This window comes from Capsella rubella, unplaced genomic scaffold, assembly GCF_000375325.1.
Source record: "Capsella rubella cultivar Monte Gargano unplaced genomic scaffold, Caprub1_0 scaffold_3, whole genome shotgun sequence".
Taxonomy (NCBI): Eukaryota; Viridiplantae; Streptophyta; class Magnoliopsida; order Brassicales; family Brassicaceae; genus Capsella; species Capsella rubella.
Window position 1 is genome coordinate 9,044,060 of NW_006238921.1, and position 18,714 is coordinate 9,062,773.

Sequence of the window (18,714 nt, forward strand, 5' to 3'; positions counted from 1 at the left end):
GAGACATTCAATCAAAAGAAGCAGACAGTGAATTTTTGTTTTGTAGGAAACATTGATGCTAATTGGTTGGTTTCATAACATTGCCAAGTGTGCTCTGTTTATTGTGAAATTTTAATGTTACTGAGACACAAAGGCAAAGACAAAGACTAGACTCCTAAAAAGAATCGTATCCCTCTTTCTCAAGTTAAGATGGTAATTGGTGAGAAAAATCAAAAAAAAAAAGAGAGACAGAATTTAGTGGATGATCTAGTAGTCCATGCCTCCCATTCCACCCATGCCTGCTCCAGCTCCTGCTGACTCGCTATCGTCTTTAGGAAGCTCAACCACTACTGCTTCAGTTGTTGTTAACAGAGATGATACACTGACACCAACAAAGGTATACAATTTTAGATTCTTAAACTTGTATGTCCTAACGAAGAAACAACATTGTTTGGTTTTAGCTTTTGATTATTACCTCGCAGCATCAACCAGAGCCGTCCTGATCACTTTCAGAGGGTCTATGATTCCAGCTTTCACCATATCCACATATTCACCTAGTTTTTTTTGGGTTCAGAGTTAGGTAAGACGATATTCATTTATATATCAAAAGTGAAGTGACGATAGATTGTAAACTCAGCTCACCTTTAGCTGCATCATAACCGAGGTCTGTGTTTTCTTGTTCCAATAGTTTGCCAACTATAACAGCACCTTCAACTCCAGCATTTGAAGCGATTGTGTAAACAGGAGTCTGAAAAAACACAACCCGTTAAACAACTTCTTATTAAGAATAATCAGATCATATCAGATCATATGATCTTTGTTATAGAGAACCGCTCAGCTTTTACCTTCAATGCGTTCTGAATGATCTGCACACCAATCTTCTGATCAAAGTTGGCTGTTGGAAGTTTTTCCAATTCTCTGGCTGCGTATAGAAGAGCTACACCTCCTCCTGCAAGTGTTTTGGTATGTTTGTTGAGCACATTCCAATTTCTTTTTAGCTTTTATGTCAATGGTGTGTTCTTTACACAGAGGATACATACCTGGCAAAATACCCTCTTCAACAGCTGCTTTAGTGGCATTCAATGCATCTGTCACTCTGTCTTTCTTCTCACCAACTTCAGCCTCACTTGCTCCTCCGATCTAAACACAATTAGCTCCAGAAATTTAACAACAAGACATTTACAAACCAGGCTGCTATGATGAGACTACAGTAACACTTAACAATGAACAAACCTTCAAAACTGCAACACCTCCAGAGAGCTTGGCCAAACGTTCTTGCAATTTCTCCTTGTCATAATCTGAGGTGCTCAATTCAATTGCTGACCTAATCTGTTAATTGCAATACCAAGCAATTAGACAGATAACTTTTTTTACATCTTCAATTCATTGATTCATTTGATTACAACCAATTGATGAGACGGATAACTAACCTGCTCACATCTTTCCTCAATGCCTTTCTTGTCGCCAGCCCCATCAAGAATAACAGTGTCGTCCTTGGAGACTGTAACCTACAAATAACAAGACAAGTCCCAACTCACTTACAATCTAACAACCAATATGCTGATAATGCCACAGCCAATTTAACTTCATACTAAGAGCCACCATGTCTATATTAGTCAAGGTTCCAAAGGCTACCTTTTTGCAGGTTCCTAGCATGCCCAGGTCCACCTTCTCCAGATTCATGCCAAGCTCATCCGTGATAACCTATATCAAGCCAAGTCATAAATCTGCCATTGTGGATAAGGTTCACAAGACTACACATTACAAAACAAATTGTAATACCTCTCCACCAGTAAGGGCAGCAAGGTCTTGCAAATTGGCCTTCCTGTTCTCTCCAAATCCAGGGGCCTTGATGGCACAGACCTGTAGGGAGGACTCTATTAATCTGCACAGAAGATCATCCCTAAAAATCCGGAGACAATAGTAAAAGCTTCAGTTGTTCAAACCTTGATTCCGGCACGGAGCTTGTTAAGGATAAGAGTTGCAAGAGCATCACTCTCCACATCTTCAGAAACAATCAACAGTGGTCTTTGCCTCTGTAAGATTTTATTTGGACAGCAAAAACAACATTAGACGCTGTTCACACATCATTTTTCATGAGAATATGTTCTGAATTTACTATGATAATAAAGCAGAAATACCTTCAGAGCCAATTCCAACACTTTCACGATAGAGTTGATGCTTGAGATCTTCTTCTCATGAATAAGAATGAGAGGATCGTCTAGTTCCTACATAGATTGAATTAAAATTTAGTAAATTCTATAATTAATTTGCCACATCCAGGAACTTAATTGAGTATGGAGTAACACTTACACATTTTTGGGTTTTTTGATTAGTAATGAAGTATGGGGACGTATAACCTCTGTCCAATTTCATCCCCTCTACAACTTCCAACTCGTTAAACAATGTCTTTCCATCCTGCAATGCATTTACGGAGAGTTACGGTTTGACCAGTATATAAGTAGCACTGTAGCAACATAAGCAAACATTCAGAAATTCACTTACTTGGATTGTGATTACACCTTCTTTGCCAACCTTCTCCATAGCCTTTGCAATCAGTTCTCCAATTTCCCTCTCTCCATTTGCAGAAATTGTCCCAACCTGTGCAATCTCTTCGGATGTGCTGATCATCCTAGCTTTGCTTTTAAGGTTTGTCACCACAGAATCAACTGCCATGGAGATACCCCGTCTCAAGTCCATTGCGTTCATCCCTGCGGCAACTGATTTGCAACCTTCCGTGAATATTGCCCGGGTAAGTACAGTAGCACAAGTAGTGCCTGCATCACAAGTAAAGTAAAGTTATGGTCTTTCAAATTTTCAACAACTATGAACTCAGAAGTTAAGAGCCAAGTATATCAATCAAAGAGAATATCTTACCGTCACCAGCAACATCATTAGTAGCATTTGCAACCTGCTTCACAAGACTGGCACCAACGTTCTTGATCTTATCTTTAAACTCAATACTTTTGGCAACGGTAACACCATCTTTTGTCACTTTAGGAGCACCCCAACTTTGCTCAATCACAACATTACGTCCCTTCAAACCACAGAAAGCAGAAAGTCAGACGCAATTAACGCTTAGACCAAATCATTACAGACTAAACCGGTTACCCAAATCACATGCTAAGGAAACCTCTGGACCAATTCATATCCAAAATAAATCAAACTGAGTCGGATACAAAAAAAAAGTACCTTTGGACCCATGGTGACTTTAACAGCATCGGCAAGATCTTCAACACCCTTAAGCATCAAAGCTCGAGCTTCAACACCAAACTTAATTTCTTTGGCTGCATAGTTCCTGCTCCAGCTCATTCTGCTTGAAACCTGAGTACAAAGAGAAAGAAACAGTAAGCTCGTACCCCGAAATTACAGACCTATCAAAATCAAATTCAACAAGTAGTTCCTTAGAATTACCTGGCGAGTGTTTTGAGCAATCCTGGGAACAGAGAACAAAAAAAAAAAACATTTTTATTATCCGAATTGGTAAATAAAAATCAGAAAGCAATTAGATTTAAAGAGCCCAGATCAGTTAAAGAAGACTAGATCAAAAACCCAGATCGATTCAATTACTCATTGCCCTCCATTGTTAAGGTGAACCCATTGAAAGCTAAATAAAAAAAAGACGAAGACAGTGAGTTCCTACCTTGCCTTGGAGGCGAGGTTAGAAGCGAAACGATACATGGTGAGTGAGAAGGAAGAAGATAAACGGTGAAGACGCCGAGGAAGAGATGAATCGAACGGGAGAGTTAGATCAGTGATGAACAGGCGGAGAGAGAGAGAGAGAGAAGAAGAAGAGTGGAGGACTTAATAAGCGAAGGAGAAGACTCTAGAAGCAGCTGCTACTTACTATATGAGCCTTTAGGGTTTTAGGCCCCTTTAGGGTTTAACTTCATTTGAAAAACCTTTTGTTAAATTCCATTTTCCAATTTAAATTTCGATCATTTCTTCATCAGACCGGAAAAATAAAATCAAAAATCAATTAGGAGTTTCTCAGTGTTTGGTTAAAACAGCATTTGTGATTTTGCAATACCATCATAATTAATTTACGAAATTTTATATATTCATGGACAAAATTACTTTGAACCGAACCAAACCAAACCGTAATCAATTACAAACGATAGTTTCGGTTTGGATTCGATTACAAATAGTTTCGGTTTGGATTCGACTACAAAACAAACACAAAAACAAAAGGGTGGTTATTTTGAGGTTTAAAAAGATTGAATTGGAGATGATCATTTGGTTTTGGTTTGATTAGCTGTTTTTAGCTATTAAACTAGAAACTTGTACAATCTTAGAACTAAACAAAAAAATGATTTTGTCTCTTTGGTCTACATTAAAGAGATTTTTCAATCTGTGTAAACAATGATTATGCTTCACAAGAAAAGTAGAGAGACAACAAAACAGGTAAAAAGTGTGATGGTCACTAGTCAATGTTCATTTCATTTCATTTGCTTCCCCATTACTTGGGCTTTCCTTTGTCGTCCCTAAACTTGAGGAGGAATCTTGAAGTTTCTAAAACATGTCAATTTGAGTAGAAGAGCGTTTTGGTTGGCCGTTGTCGTCATGTTCCACGGGCCGGCCACATGTGATCTCTTCATGTTCTATAATTTGTTTCATTTCATAAATATATAGATGTCCATCACACGACACTAATTTCTCTTCATTTTTAATGTTTTTTCCTAATTATGTTTGGTACAAGCTCAACGTTCTCTTTGGTTAAACAAAAATTATGTTAACAATTTTTTTAAAAAGTTTTGTAAAAAGATGAATTTTTGCCTATACATTGAGTGAACGTTAAAAAAAAGTTGCAACCAAACCCCAAACCAACAAAAATAAAACGTTCAAATCACAGAAGAGAAAAAAAAAAAAAAAAAAGGAATGTAAAAATTATTTTCAGAAAATAAAAGAGAGAGAGATCTGAAGAACAAAGGAAAAACCAAATTACTCTCTCTTACGAACGAACAAATATATACAAACGCTTTCTCCTCTCTTCGTCTCCTTCTTCAGATCGAAAACCCTAATTTTTGTTTCCATTCTTCGACAATCCCATCGACTTTTTTTTTTGTTTTTTGAAATTGTTCGTTTCGAGATCTCCCTCTTGTTTCCTCCCTCCACACGAATTTCAACAATATCTTCTCGATCTTTGCGTCAGGATCTAGGGAGCTCTTTGGATTTCGAAGTTCCTTCTCAATCAGTCGTAACAACGGGGCGATTTTGGTTGGGTTTAAATGGATTCAATGGTGATTAAAAAAGCATTGATTTGAATCAGTTGGAGGGGAAAACATTTCTTCCCTCTTGCGAGATTTCAACTATATTTTTCCCCAATGGCATCAGCTAGTTCTCGGAGGCAAGAGGTCGCTGAAGCTGGACGCCGTAAGGTCAGATCATCTTCTTCCTCATACCCTTTTTGTTTGATTCTCTCGTTACTTTGAATTATCCCCCAAAAATTTGTCGGTACTGAGTCAATTGATCCTCTCTCTTTCTGGGTTTATCTCATCATTACTCGCCGAATCTGTTAGAATTCAGATTTTGATGTTCCAACGCATGCAAATTTTCAGAATTGAGATTTGTTCCACCCAACAAAAAAAAAAAGTTTTATTTTTTGTGTTTTTGAGATGAATGCCTAATTTGTGTGTTCTTATTATAAGTTTAATTTCTGGATTACAGCTTGAGCAGTTTCGGAAACAAAAAGCAGCAGAAAGAGCTAAAAAGGCATCACAGACTAGTACTACCACACAGCCTGTTGATAATAGCCAGCAAAGTGTCTCAGATTCAGATGGAGCTGTGTCATCTCTGCCTAATGGACCTCTCAAGCAATCTTCTCAAGTTTCCTCGTATGAAACCGATGTACATAATTTATCGTTCTCGAATATAGCAACACCGAATGATGGAAGTAAAGAAAGAAGTGAAAAAGATGATGGTCAGGAATCAGTTGGCAAAGATGATTTTTCTAATAGCTTAGAGTTGATTGGTTCCTCCAAGGACTTAACAGTGAATAATAGGCCTGAAGTTGTACCTTATAGCAATATAGACAAGCAATCGAGTGAGAGTTTTGGTCGTGCTTCTACTCTAAGAGAAAGTGATGGTGTTGTTAAAAGCACATCTCCTTTTTCTGGAAGCACTCTGCTATCTACCTCGATGCAAATGGACGGTTTCTATCATGGCAGTGGATTAATCTCACCAAGGAAAGGTACATGGCTATCATATGAGATTGATGCAGCAGTGTATTTTGTCCTACCCCTTCTCTTTTTTTGGTTCCGGTAAAGGGAACAACCTAATTAATATTTACGTTTTTTGTTGCTAGACTCTCTACAACCTACTACCAGAATGGCAGGGTCTTTTCACGAAGTTGCCAAAAACCAACAGGGAAGTGGTGAACAAGGCGGAGGTAGCATTGTGCAGAAGCCAACTTTGTCTAGCAGTTATTTGTTTAGTTCTCCAGACATATCATCTCAACCTTCTGAATCTTCAGATTTCGGTGTAAATAACACAAGCTCTTCACCATATAACTCAGCTAAAAGTGAAGCAACTGTGAAGAGATCTCGTCCGTCTTTCCTTGATTCCCTCAATATTTCAAGAGCGCCAGAGACTCAAACTCAATATCAACACCCTGAGATTGAAGCGGATTTCGTTACATCCAGTAGTTCTCAACTAACTGGCAATGATGGTTTTGGGCCATCTTCACTCCAGTATAATACAGGGAAAAGAGATAGTAATGGACCGTCTTTGACAAGCGGAGCATCTGATCCTCCTAATCCATTTGATAAATTCCGGAGTTCTTTGTATCCTGCTGCCAATGGAGTAATGCCAGGTTTTACTGATTTCTCCGTGCCAAAACAAAATGATGATTTTACTGCTCTGGAACAGGTAGGATACTTATTTCTTGCACCATATATTATTTGTCAGCTTATTGTCGATATGATACTTAGTATGGTCTTCTCATATAGAAGAATTAGGTGGGGAATTGATCCGATCTTATATGAAGACAACCAAATTGTCAAAGATTTTGAGTTGATGCCTTCTCATATATAAGGATGTTAGCTTTCACTATTCCACTTTGTACACTCTTTATCTTGTGAATTTTCTGAACCACGGTTTCAATTTTTTTATTTGTAGCATATTGAGGATTTAACACAAGAGAAGTTTTCACTGCAAAGGGATCTTGATGCTTCACGTGCACTGGCAGAATCCTTAGCATCAGAAAACTCTTCGATGACAGACACGTATAACCAGCAGGTACATGCAACCTTGTGGCATCCTAGTTGGATATTTCCCAACTTTGATATTGTACTCGAAATCAATCTTGACCATTTATCATACCTAATTGTTAGCCAGACTATACTGTCATTTGGTTTTGGGGTCCTTATTCATGATGTAAATAGATGTTATTTGACTCTTGTTAAACTGTAATGCTCTTGATACGCAATTGACATTTACTGAGCTTATCTACTTTCTGACAGTGCATGATGTTATATATTGTTTGCTATAAGACATGGTGTTTACTGACCTTTATAATAATCCCAAATCCTCCCAATGTATATGTAATACTTGTTCTTGCTTTTATCTCATACAGAGAGGTCTTGTTAACCAACTAAAAGATGACATGGAGAGGCTATATCAACAGATCCAAGCCCAAATGGTAAGTATTAACTACCTCTACACTCACCGAATTCCAATTGTATATGCTCGAACAGTATACTTTAGTAAAGCATGTATTGCATTTTGCGACATTTGTATGCTATCAGATTGCTTGATATTTACTTACGACACTCAAAATTTGAGTATGATCCTGGATGAGTATCTGTGTGTGATGTCATTCATCCTCTGGAGCTATTGTCTAGATTACTTAAAAAGCTGTTTTTTGATTTAACACTAATTTTGTCCAGGGGGAACTTGAGTCTGTCAGGATTGAGTATGCAAACGCACAGCTAGAATGCAATGCTGCTGATGAGCGTTCCCAAATACTGGCTTCTGAAGTCATCAGTTTGGAAGATAAGGTATTTGGCTTTGGATGTTATTTCTTACATTCACATTAGATTTCTACAAGAACCAACATTTTTGGCTCACTTAGCTGCAGAAGTGTGAAAGGACATGTTTAGTTTAGTTTTTGGGTACTTAAGCTGTGAGATATCGGTTTCCTCTAAATTCAGATGCTTATATACATCTGCTTAGCTTATTTTTTTCTTTTCTGTTAGGCTCTCAGACTCAGATCTAATGAGTTAAAGCTGGAGAGGGAACTGGAGAATGCACAAGCAGAAATGTTATCTTACAAGTATGCTCTTTAATACCTGTCGGTATCTTCACGTTTACATGGTGTTTAATCCAAAAAGAATCATGGGATAGTGGAAAACTCCCCCAAGGATTCAGTCTGTAACTTTGATGGCTTTCTGAGATCTAGTTTATCTGATCTATAATTACTTATCAACTTTTATAGGAAAAAATTACAGAGCCTAGAGAAAGATCGTCAAGATTTACAATCTACAATTAAAGCTCTTCAGGAAGGTACTCACATTGAAATATATTCCTCTAAAATGTAATGTGATTGAACAATTCTGTATTTACCTTATATTCTGCATCTACTGTTTCAGAGAAGAAGGTCTTACAGACTATGGTGCAGAAAGCTTCCACTGGTGGAAAATCCACTGATCTGAGTAAAAGCTCAACTAACAGAAAAAACGCGTCAACCTCTACAGAAGGTCTCGGTAATTGTCTTTGCACACTATTTAAGAAATTTAAAGCATATTTTGGATGTCTAAACTCATATATTTGTTTCTTCGACATCCCTTAGATAAAGTTTCAAGTTTAATCTTTGACTTCTCACCAGTCCCATGACTCTTTATTTTCTTGGTGCAGCAATCTCAGATACTACGCCAGAGAGCTCCATCCAGGAAACTGATTCCACTACTCTGCTCGAAAGTGATTCATCTAATACAGCTATCATTCCTGAAACTGGACAATTAATTCTTGAAGGTTTTTCATTGAGCGTCCCAGCTGATCAGATGAGAGTGATTCATAACATTAATACGCTGATTGCTGAGGTAGTTGTTATGGATTATTTATTTGATGTTTTCTTCTTTGTTTGAAAAGTTTTCTTCAGCTGTGAGATACTTTTTAATTCTCGAGGTGCTATCATTTTCTCAATTTGGATAATCACGTGATGATTATTTTACTTGTTCGGCTGCAGTTGGCAATTGAGAAGGAAGAACTGGTGCAAACACTGTCATCTGAGTTATCTCGAAGTGCACAGGTGCAGGTACAGTAACATAATTTCATGGGGCTAAAACATGTCTTCTTTAACTTCAGTAAGAAATTTCTGTCACCATAACATCATGCATAAGTTCTCTGACTAGACTTTCTATAGGGTATAGATTTATATCTCTAAGTCCTCACAGACTCAAAATCCCCTACCTTGTCTTCTTATGCTTCATGTTTCTTAACCATAGGAGCTGAACAAAGAGTTATCCAGAAAACTTGAAGCGCAGACAAAAAGGTTAGAGCTTCTAACAGCACAGAAGATGGCCATAGACAATGTTTCACCTGAAAAGCTGCAGACGGATTCTCATGTTGTTCAAGAGAGAACACCGATTGCAGATGAAGGCGATGAGGTACTCTCTCTCTCTCTCTCTCTCTCTCTGAGTTTAAAACTTCAATCTGAGAAAGATTAGACATTAATGACATCTCTCTCTTCAGGTGGTAGAAAGGGTTCTAGGATGGATCATGAAGATGTTCCCAGGAGGACCGACGAAAAGAAGGACAAGCAAGCTTCTCTAATGCATGGTTTGCTCAGTCGTGTGACCCTTGTTGCCATTCTGTATATCCCGGGCACAGCCATGGATCACGTCTTCTCCTTTAGTTTTGGAAGAAATCAGTTGGTTCTTTTGATCCAAAATTTTGGATTCCATTGAATTGAGCAAAAATGGTATAGTGAGAGAGACACCTTGAAGAGTTCCAAATGAATTAGAGACACGGAAGCTAAAACAAAGAGAGAGAGGTTATATGAGTGCCTTTTTGCTGTTTTTTACTTAATTTTGTAACTGTTCATTATATATAGCCAAGTTTAAAAGTGTTCCTAGCCAAATATAATTTACCAACAAAAAAAAGAAATCTTGTATGGTTTTTGGATATTATCTTCTCGTTTTAAATTGAAGACTTGATCAAACTTTGATATAAACTAGGTGTGATTTTGATAATGTCTCATGCCCAAAATATTTATACAAGTATAAAATGAGTACTATATTGTATACAATATTTATGATGTAGAGTATATGATGGTATCTTTTAGAGCCATTGGCAATAACAATAGAGTAATTACATGATTGACAATACATATTCTATGAGGACTTTATTAAAATAGTTAACAGGCTTGCAGTACTCTGGTAACCAAAGATATGTATCTTTCACAATTCACTCATTTCATAATAACTCTTAGGTTTTATATTAAACCTACATTTGATGGGCACTTACTCGTTCTCCTGGATCATTAGTGAGTTTCTTTCCCGAGACCACAATCACGAAACTACTAGTATTAGCTTGCACCGTTGGATTGGTCTTGCTTCACGCACAAGCTACCGATGAAACTACGTTGGAAACCCTTTGTTTCAAGAATGGTTTTCAATCCCTCTCCCTCGTTTCCTCTCTGGCCAACGTCTTGTGAGATTACAGAACAACGACCGTTTCAGCGATAATGGATTGGTTACGAAGATGCATGGTGGTATCGTTGTGAGTTGCTCACGATGATGCTAGAGTCGAGTTTGCTTATCATATAAAAGAACTGTGACTTGTCTTTATTCTGCTTACTGGTTTAGTCATCACAAGTCCATTGCATTGAATGGGATTCTTCATTGGCTTTCTAACCTCGCTGGTCATCTCATGATGATGCGTATCATATCATACATTTCCCTGACAGTGGAAAAGATTATGAGCTACCGGGTTTTAGGAGAACCATCACGACCTCAGAAGGGTCTATTGTATACGTCAACGAGTATCGTGGGAACGGTACATTACGGGTTTGGAGGCTGGTCAAGTACACTGATGTTGGTGTCTTTGATCGATAATTATATTTATTATTTCTCCGTGGTGATGCATCCTTTTATATTTGAAGAGTCGATTAAACTATTATATATGATGTGATTTAGATATTTATAAATAATGGTTATAATTTATAGAAAATTTAAAAATATGAATACTAAAATACAATTATAGAACTAACATTAAACTTTGTCAAAATTATATGAAATGTCATTGGTTTTAAGAATAAAAGAAAATTTCTTACTAAAATAAAAATGTCTACTCATTCAAAGTTTTCAATAGTCAAACAAGTTTTTAATACAATCTTTGTAGTCAAACAAACATATATATCTACATTAATCTTATATAATATCTTTCTTTCTTTGAATTAATTATATTTATATTCTATATAGAAAAAAATCTTCACAAAATAAATTTCTAACTTATTACATTTAAAAAATGAATCTATTAACATTTTTGAAGTATCTTTTGGGTTACAACTTTTTATTTTATACTATTTGCATAATTAACCTCTTGCCATTTGAATAAATAACAAAACTTTAAGTTAAATTTTGTAATTAAATCATAATAAAATTGCAAAATTGGAAATCAATATTTAGTACATTTAACAAAATTTCCTAAAATATCTCCCTAATAAATCAAATATTTTTCTAATATCTTTATATGATCTTATTTGTTTTGAAAATTATATTATTACATAAAAATATGTATAGTAAAAATATATTTTTCGCATATGTTACAACTTGAATTTTTTAAAACGGACGTAATCGATACAAAAATGTATGTACTAAAGTATTATTGATAATTGTGTAGCACGGGCCATGTGATGAAATGAGTTATAAATTACATATATGTTTTTACGGGTTGTTTACTATAGTCAAGCTCACAAAATATTTTAATTTGAAATTAGACTATTTAAACGAAAGATGTTATGTCAACATCATTTCATTATTTTGAATATTAGATTTATTTAGTTAAGTTGATCAAATTACGATTATATACAAATAATATCATGCCATATTTTACGGGTTAAATTATAGAATTAACAATCAAAATACAGTAGTACAATTTTATATACCAAACAAAATTTTAAAAATAATTCATTTTAAAATTTTGTCCCATGGTGTACCGCGAGTTAAACTCTAGTAAAAGTGTATAATACCTCCTAATAGAAAAACCACAAGACAAAAATTAACCCCTGAAACATGAGTATATTAATCTGTATTAGATGTATAATTTTTGAAATATTCTATGCAAATAATTAATTTTATATCTTAATAATAATAAGAAACATTAAACATTCTAGTGCTGTAAAATAAATGTATAAATATCGTGATATACGACAAATATTAGTGTAACCAAAACTTAATTTCATAATATGTTTTACATTTTATATTGAACAACATTATCCATATATTTGTTGAATTTTAGCGATTGGTAAGGTAACCTAATTAAAAAGAAAATGAAAGTGTGTAGAAGCCATAGTTGGTTATAAGTTATCTTCAATTACCAATCAAAATTATGATGAAACAGAGGAGTAGTTGATATAAAAAGATCTAAATCTAGGACTTAATTGTAATTTCATAAACCTAATGTTTGCGTTTTGATAATTTATAAATAATTGTAATTTTCATTCAACCTCATGGTATCGATAACATAACCTACTTCGTTTTCCACCGCCGCTCACTCCAACGACATTTTTTGTAACTTTTCATTCTCTCTCCAGACGGATTCAGGTAAGACTCCAAATTTTTTTTTCCGTTACTATTAGCGAGACCATTACAACGTACACAAACCAAAATCTTTTCAATGTTGTCAATATATATTTTGCTAAAAGATTTAGATCTTTGTATTTCTGCATGAAGATTTTGATCTTTGTATTTCCGCATGAAAATAACGTATATTATATTTTTCCTTAGGAAACTTATACGTAGATTAAGTTTAGTTTCCGCATGAAAAATTAATATATGAAGCAAGCTTACTCTTGTTGGTTTTCCAATAATAGCACAAAACGAATCTGTAATTTATTGGTAATTCAAATATTGAAGATATGTTGTTGGAGCTATTCAATTCATTGGTTATATGTTTTTTGTTTGCAGAAATGAATATTCCAGAAGTGGCACTTGAAGTATTGGCACGGCTTTCATTGAAAGACATTGCAAGATCCAGGTCAGTGTGCAAAGAGTGGAAACTTTTGATGGATTCAGATTTCTTCCGAGATCACTTCATCTCTCTCAACTCCTCCTCAGTCTCATGGTCAATCATCCAAACAAGACCTCACAAGCTTACACTTGAAATCTTGAGTCATCATGGATGCAAAACATGGGCACTTACTCGCTCTCCAGGATCTTTAGTGAGTTTCTTTGCCGAGACAGCAATCAACAAGCTACTTGTCCTAGCTTGCACTGATGGTTTGGTCTTGGTTTACGCAGAAGCTAGCGACGGGACTCCAATGTATTACATTGGAAACCCTTTGTTTCAAGAATGGTTACAAATCCCTCACCCTGATTTCCTTTCTGGCCAACTTCTTGTGGCATTTACGACGCAAGGGCAATACAACAATACTGGATTGGTTACGAAGATGCAAAGTGGTATTGTTGTGAGTTACAAGGTTGTGTTGTTGATCGCTCCCGAGGATAACAAAGTCGGTTTTGCTACTTACTCATCTAATACAGGGATGTGGGAAATTCAAACTGTGACTTGTCTTGAACCTCACAGCTGGTTTTGTGACTCCAGGTCGATTTCTTTGAATGGAATACTTCATTGGTTTTCAAATCTCAACACTTCTTTCATAGCTTATGATTTCTATGGAGGTCATGCCAGTGCTAATGTTGATGATAAGTGTTGCATCATACCTTTCCCTGATAGTGGAAAAGGTTATGAGTTACCGCGCTTTAGGAAAACCATCACAACCTCGGAAGGGTCTATTGTGTACTTCAACGATTATGGTGGGAACAGAAACAACACATTACGCGTTTGGAGGCTGGTCAAGTACACTGATGTTGGTCCTGATAAGGCGTGGCAGCTCTTTTGGCAAGTGAAGTTGGATTCTTCTATGATGGATTTGTTAGGTATCGATTACATCCCGGTGGTGATGCATCCTTTGAACTTTGAGATCATCTACTTATGGAGCATGAACAAGAAAGGTATGGTGTTGTTTAACTTGAGGACAAAAGTGTTTACTCTTCACAAGGAAGCTGAAGACGCTCGTAAGTGTATGGATGGTTGCGTCTTGAGTTTTGATCATTGCAACGAGTATATGGACAAGATCTGTGGCTACTTCTTCCCATGGCTTCACAGTGGTTGTAACCGTCTCATCTTTTCACAGTTTGTTCTCCCTCGTTGGTTCCACCGTCTCCCTCGTCCTCAAGTCCTCCTCAACCTACTTAATTAGTGTAACTATATGTTTTGAGTTTATATATCACAGTGTTCTCTCATGTTGCTACCAATCAGAATCTTTATTTAACATTTTCAATTAAGACTTATTAAACCGGTTTATGAATTGTGAATCCAAACATAACCAACAATGAGCAAACTTAGTCGTCCTAAACACAACTCGAAGAAGAAGAGAAGAACCCTAAAAATGGAGATTTTAGAAGTGACATTGGTCAACGTCTTGGTGAGGTTTCCATTGAAGAGCATCGCGAGATTCAGATCAGTGAGTAAAGAATGGAAATTGCTAATTGATTTAGACTTCTTCAGAGATTTCTACATCTCTTTCAAATCATCTTCGTCAACCTCATGGTCGATCATTCAAACGAACCCTCACAAGCTCGCTCTTGAAATCGTCGGTCACCATGGATGCGAAAGGTGGGGACTTTCTCGTTCCTTTGGATCTTTAGTAAGTTTCTTTGCTGAGACAACGATCAGTAAACTAAATGTCTTAGCTTGTACAGATGGGTTGGTCTCGATTTGTGTAGAAACTAGTGATGGGTCTCCGATGCATTACATTGGAAACCCTTTGTTGAAGGAATGGTTTCGAATCCCTCAGCCTCCTTTTCGTAATTTTGAGAAATTGCGGAAGCACGAGAGGTTTAGTAACAGTGGATTGGTTACAAAGATGGAGAATGGTGTCGTTGTGAGTTACAAGGTTGTGTGGTTGTTGACTCATGTTGCTAAGGTCGAGTTTATGATTTACTCATCTGATACAGGGATGTGGGAAAGACGATTTGTAACTTGTTTGCATACTGCTATGTGGTCTAGTCAGGACAAGTCGATTGCTTTGAATGGGTTTCTTCATTGGCTTTCTAATCTCACTAGTTCTATTATCGCCTATGATTTCTATGGAGGTTGTAATGGTGTTGATGATGGGTTTCATATCATACCTTTCCCTTTTAGTGGAAAAGATGAGATATTGCGTTTTAGGAGAACCTTTACAACCTCGGAAGGGTCTATTGTGTATTTCAATGAGTTTTGTGAGAATGAAAACCGCATATTACGGGTTTGGAGGTTGAGAAAGTATACTGATGGTCCTCAGGCATGGCAGCTCCTTTGGGATGTTAGCTTGGTGTCTTTGATCGAGTTAGGTATCATTTATTTCCCTGTGGTGATGCATCCTTTGAACTCTGAGATCATCTACTTCTGGAACAGGAGCCAGAAAGGTCTGATCCTTTTTAACTTGAGGACAAAAGTGTTTACTCTTCACAAGGAAAGTGAAGACGTTCGTAAGTGTATGGATGGTTGCGTCTTGAGTTTTAACTGGTGCAGCGAGTATATGGAGAGCATCTCTAGATACTTTCTCTCATCATTTCGAACTGGTCATAGCCATCTCTTCTTTTCACAATATGTTGCCCCAAGTTGGCTGCATCATCTCCCTGGTCCCAATCCTACTTAGTGTACTATAATTCAAGTTTCAGTCTGATGAGATAGAGTGTATTTTAAGAGGAAGAAGGCACATGTGGGAACCAAATTTGAATGGGGAATAGACGCTTGGAGAGGACAGCTGAAGGAAGAAGAGAAGAAGCTCGTAACCGAATTGTAGCTGACTATGGCTTGATGTTATTGTGTGTGAGCTGTTAATAGAAGTTGAGTTATGCACGGAGAAGCTCTAGAGAAATCTTCATTGTATTCCTACATTGTGTCATTTGCTAGGATAAATACAGAGGTTATACATTCATTCTTGTCACAATCCCAATGTCTAATCTGTAATGGTTAAAACATGCATATTTCTCATTAGAGCCTGTAAGACAAATACATACACCATGATGGTAGTAAACTTCTATATTCAATCAAAACAACAATTTAGTAGCATTCAGCTAAACTCACGGAACACTATCAAGCTTGTCTGATATGTTCTTCGCCAACCAAGGATGGTTTCACATTGGGAAACCATTTGTTGCAGGAATGGTTTCGAATCCCTATGCCTCCATTCCTCTCTTTTGAAGACCTTGAGAGCTTAAAGAACAACGAGCTCTTCAGTGGCAGTGGATTGGTTACTAAGATGGAGAATGGTATCACTGTGAGTTACAAGATTGTCTATCTTATACCAAATCAAACCGTTCGAGTAAACCATGGAAGATTAAATGTCAACACAATTTAAACTAGAGATTTAGTGGGCTACGTTGGGCCTTTTGTGCAACTGGTTCTATCTTAATCACACTGATTAACACACGTAACGTTTTCTTGTTTGTGCTCCCAAAAAATAACTAATAAACTAAACATGTAATTTATTTGTAACTTATATATTTAATTTTTTTGTTTTTCGAGCTTTTTCGTTTCATATTTTCATTGGATTTTGTGTGTTCAGCAAGAATCGATTAGATATATAAACCTAATCGAAGAAGAAGAAGAAGAAGTCAAGAACCCTAAACCCCAAAAAAATGGAAAATCAAGATATGCAAACGGAAGTCTTGGTGAGGTTACCACTGAAGAGCATCGCAAGATTCAGATCAACGAGCAAAAGTTGGAAACTTGTAAGACCATCATTATAGGCAGTTTCTTAGAGCATTCTTAACATAATTTCTGATTTAATTAAATAAAAAACACACACTTTACTAAAATACAGATCTTGTGCAAGATCTATATTATAAATTAAGAAGCGTACACGTGGCATATTATGATTGGATTATTATTATTATTATTATTATTTTTTGTAAAATGCATGTTATGATTGGATAGTAAGATAAATATATAAGGCAAATAAAAAAAAAATTTCTAATTTTTTTTCTTTCTTTCTCTCTCTCGCGAAACAATGAGAGATCGAATGGTTCACTTTTACATTCAAATTCGTAGATATAAGAGATAACGAAAAAGTTGAAAACTCTTTCCTGTCAGAGATAACGTATTTTATGTTCTTTATGTTATAATATGTATTCTATGTATGCTTTAAAATTATAAATTTTCAATAATTATAAAATTTTCTAAAATTAAAAATTTTAATTTTATTTAAAATTTTAATTTTATTTAAAATTTTAAAATATTAATTTTTCTAAGATCCCCAACTTAATATCTTACTTATAAACACATCTCAAAACTAAAAACAAAAATACAACTTCTTAACCCTTACTTTTTCATATTTAATATTAAATTAATCCTAAGATCAAAATCTAACATGCTATTGATAATGTTGCTCTAATCGATTCAAACGTCTTCAGAGACTGATTCATCTCTCGCAACTCGTCTTCCTCAGTCTCGTGATCAATCATTCTGATGGAACCTCGCAAACTGACACTTGAAGCCATAGGTCACCATGGATGCAAAACATGGGGACTCACTCGTTCTCCTGATAATTAAAAAAATTTAAATTCATTTTAAAATGATATAAGGTTGAACATGAAACTATAAAAAAACAGAACCCCATTAACACTAAAGCTAATACATTTGAAAACTACAATAACAATATATTTATATATTTTTAACGCATACTTGAAAAACTCAGTTTTCTTGTGTGCGTCCAAAACAATAACTAACTAATTAAAATTGTATTTTATTTTGTAATTTAATTATGTAAATATTCAAAAATTTTGTTTTTTTGGAGCTTTCTCATTTTATTGGGTTTTGTGTGTTCTGCAAGAATCATATATAACCTAACCGAAGAAGAAGAAGAAGTCAAGAAGACAAGAACCCTAAATCCAAAAAATGGAAAATCAAGATATGCAAATGGAAGTCTTGGTGCGGTTACCACTGAAGAGCATCACAAGATTCAGATTAACGAGCAAAAAAATGGAAACTTCTGATCGATTCAGACTTCTTAGAGATCTATTCATCTCTCGCAACTCGTCGTCTTCAATCTTGTGGTCAATCATTCAGATGGAACCTCGCGAAGTACTGACACTTGAAATCGTTGGTCACCATGGATGCAAAACATGGGGACTCACTCGTTCTCCTGGATCTTTAGTGAGTTCCTTTGTCGAGAGAGCGATCAAGAGGGTACAAGTGTTAGCTAGCACGGATGGATTGGTGTTGCTTTACGTAGAAGATACCGATAGAACTCTTATGTATTACGTTGGAAACCCTTTGTTTCAAGAATGGTTTCGAATCCCTCTCCCTCATCACCTCTCTTTTCAATATCTTGAGACGCAGAGTGGATTGGTTACGAAGATGCAGGGTGGTATACTGGTATCGTTTTGAGTTACAAGGTTGTGTGGTTGATCGCTCACGATGATGCTAGAGTCAAGTTTATCATCTACTCATCTGATACAGGGACGTGGGAAACTCGATCTGTGACTTGTTTTCAAGCTTCACTGGATAATAGTGTCTTTTGATATA

The 18,714-nt window shown here is 36.0% G+C and overlaps 4 protein-coding genes across 6 annotated transcripts; 3 read left to right on the forward strand and 1 right to left on the reverse strand.

Moving 5' to 3' along the window:
* Nucleotides 1-66: 66 nt before the first annotated feature.
* LOC17891382 (chaperonin CPN60, mitochondrial) lies at nucleotides 67-3,802 on the reverse strand. The gene is made up of 17 exons (XM_006297174.2): nucleotides 3,623-3,802; nucleotides 3,394-3,415; nucleotides 3,172-3,303; nucleotides 2,857-3,016; nucleotides 2,485-2,756; nucleotides 2,293-2,397; nucleotides 2,121-2,207; nucleotides 1,926-2,015; nucleotides 1,762-1,842; nucleotides 1,615-1,683; nucleotides 1,410-1,487; nucleotides 1,213-1,308; nucleotides 1,020-1,119; nucleotides 825-928; nucleotides 622-727; nucleotides 455-533; nucleotides 67-361 (listed from the first exon to the last, which is right to left on the reverse strand). The coding sequence occupies exons 1-17, from the start codon at nucleotides 3,658-3,660 to the stop codon at nucleotides 247-249; spliced, it is 1,734 nt and encodes a 577-aa protein (XP_006297236.2). The 5' UTR covers nucleotides 3,661-3,802; the 3' UTR covers nucleotides 67-246.
* A 1,048-nt stretch (nucleotides 3,803-4,850) lies between these two features.
* On the forward strand, nucleotides 4,851-10,150 carry LOC17893392 (protein BLISTER). 3 transcript variants are annotated; one of them, XM_006296998.2, is made up of 13 exons: nucleotides 4,851-5,357; nucleotides 5,647-6,169; nucleotides 6,284-6,846; nucleotides 7,096-7,215; nucleotides 7,553-7,618; nucleotides 7,866-7,976; nucleotides 8,175-8,251; nucleotides 8,414-8,481; nucleotides 8,568-8,675; nucleotides 8,833-9,017; nucleotides 9,164-9,232; nucleotides 9,423-9,584; nucleotides 9,670-10,150. In XM_006296998.2, the coding sequence occupies exons 1-13, from the start codon at nucleotides 5,304-5,306 to the stop codon at nucleotides 9,748-9,750; spliced, it is 2,187 nt and encodes a 728-aa protein (XP_006297060.1). In that variant the 5' UTR covers nucleotides 4,851-5,303; the 3' UTR covers nucleotides 9,751-10,150. The 3 variants fall into 3 exon arrangements, with proteins under 3 accessions (XP_006297060.1, XP_023641999.1, XP_006297061.1); XM_023786231.1 differs by having other exon boundaries at nucleotides 8,842-9,017; XM_006296999.2 differs by having other exon boundaries at nucleotides 4,852-5,357; nucleotides 8,568-8,681.
* Nucleotides 10,151-12,686: 2,536 nt separating this feature from the next.
* LOC17892103 (putative F-box protein At3g23950) lies at nucleotides 12,687-14,401 on the forward strand. Its single transcript, XM_006299530.2, has 2 exons — nucleotides 12,687-12,743; nucleotides 13,107-14,401. The coding sequence occupies exon 2, from the start codon at nucleotides 13,109-13,111 to the stop codon at nucleotides 14,399-14,401; it is 1,293 nt and encodes a 430-aa protein (XP_006299592.1). The 5' UTR covers nucleotides 12,687-12,743; nucleotides 13,107-13,108.
* An 89-nt stretch (nucleotides 14,402-14,490) lies between these two features.
* Nucleotides 14,491-16,222, forward strand: LOC17892790 (putative F-box protein At3g23950). The gene has a single exon (XM_006297651.2). It carries the CDS (start codon nucleotides 14,534-14,536, stop codon nucleotides 15,839-15,841), a length of 1,308 nt encoding a protein of 435 aa, XP_006297713.1. The 5' UTR covers nucleotides 14,491-14,533; the 3' UTR covers nucleotides 15,842-16,222.
* The last annotated feature ends 2,492 nt before the right edge of the window (nucleotides 16,223-18,714 follow it).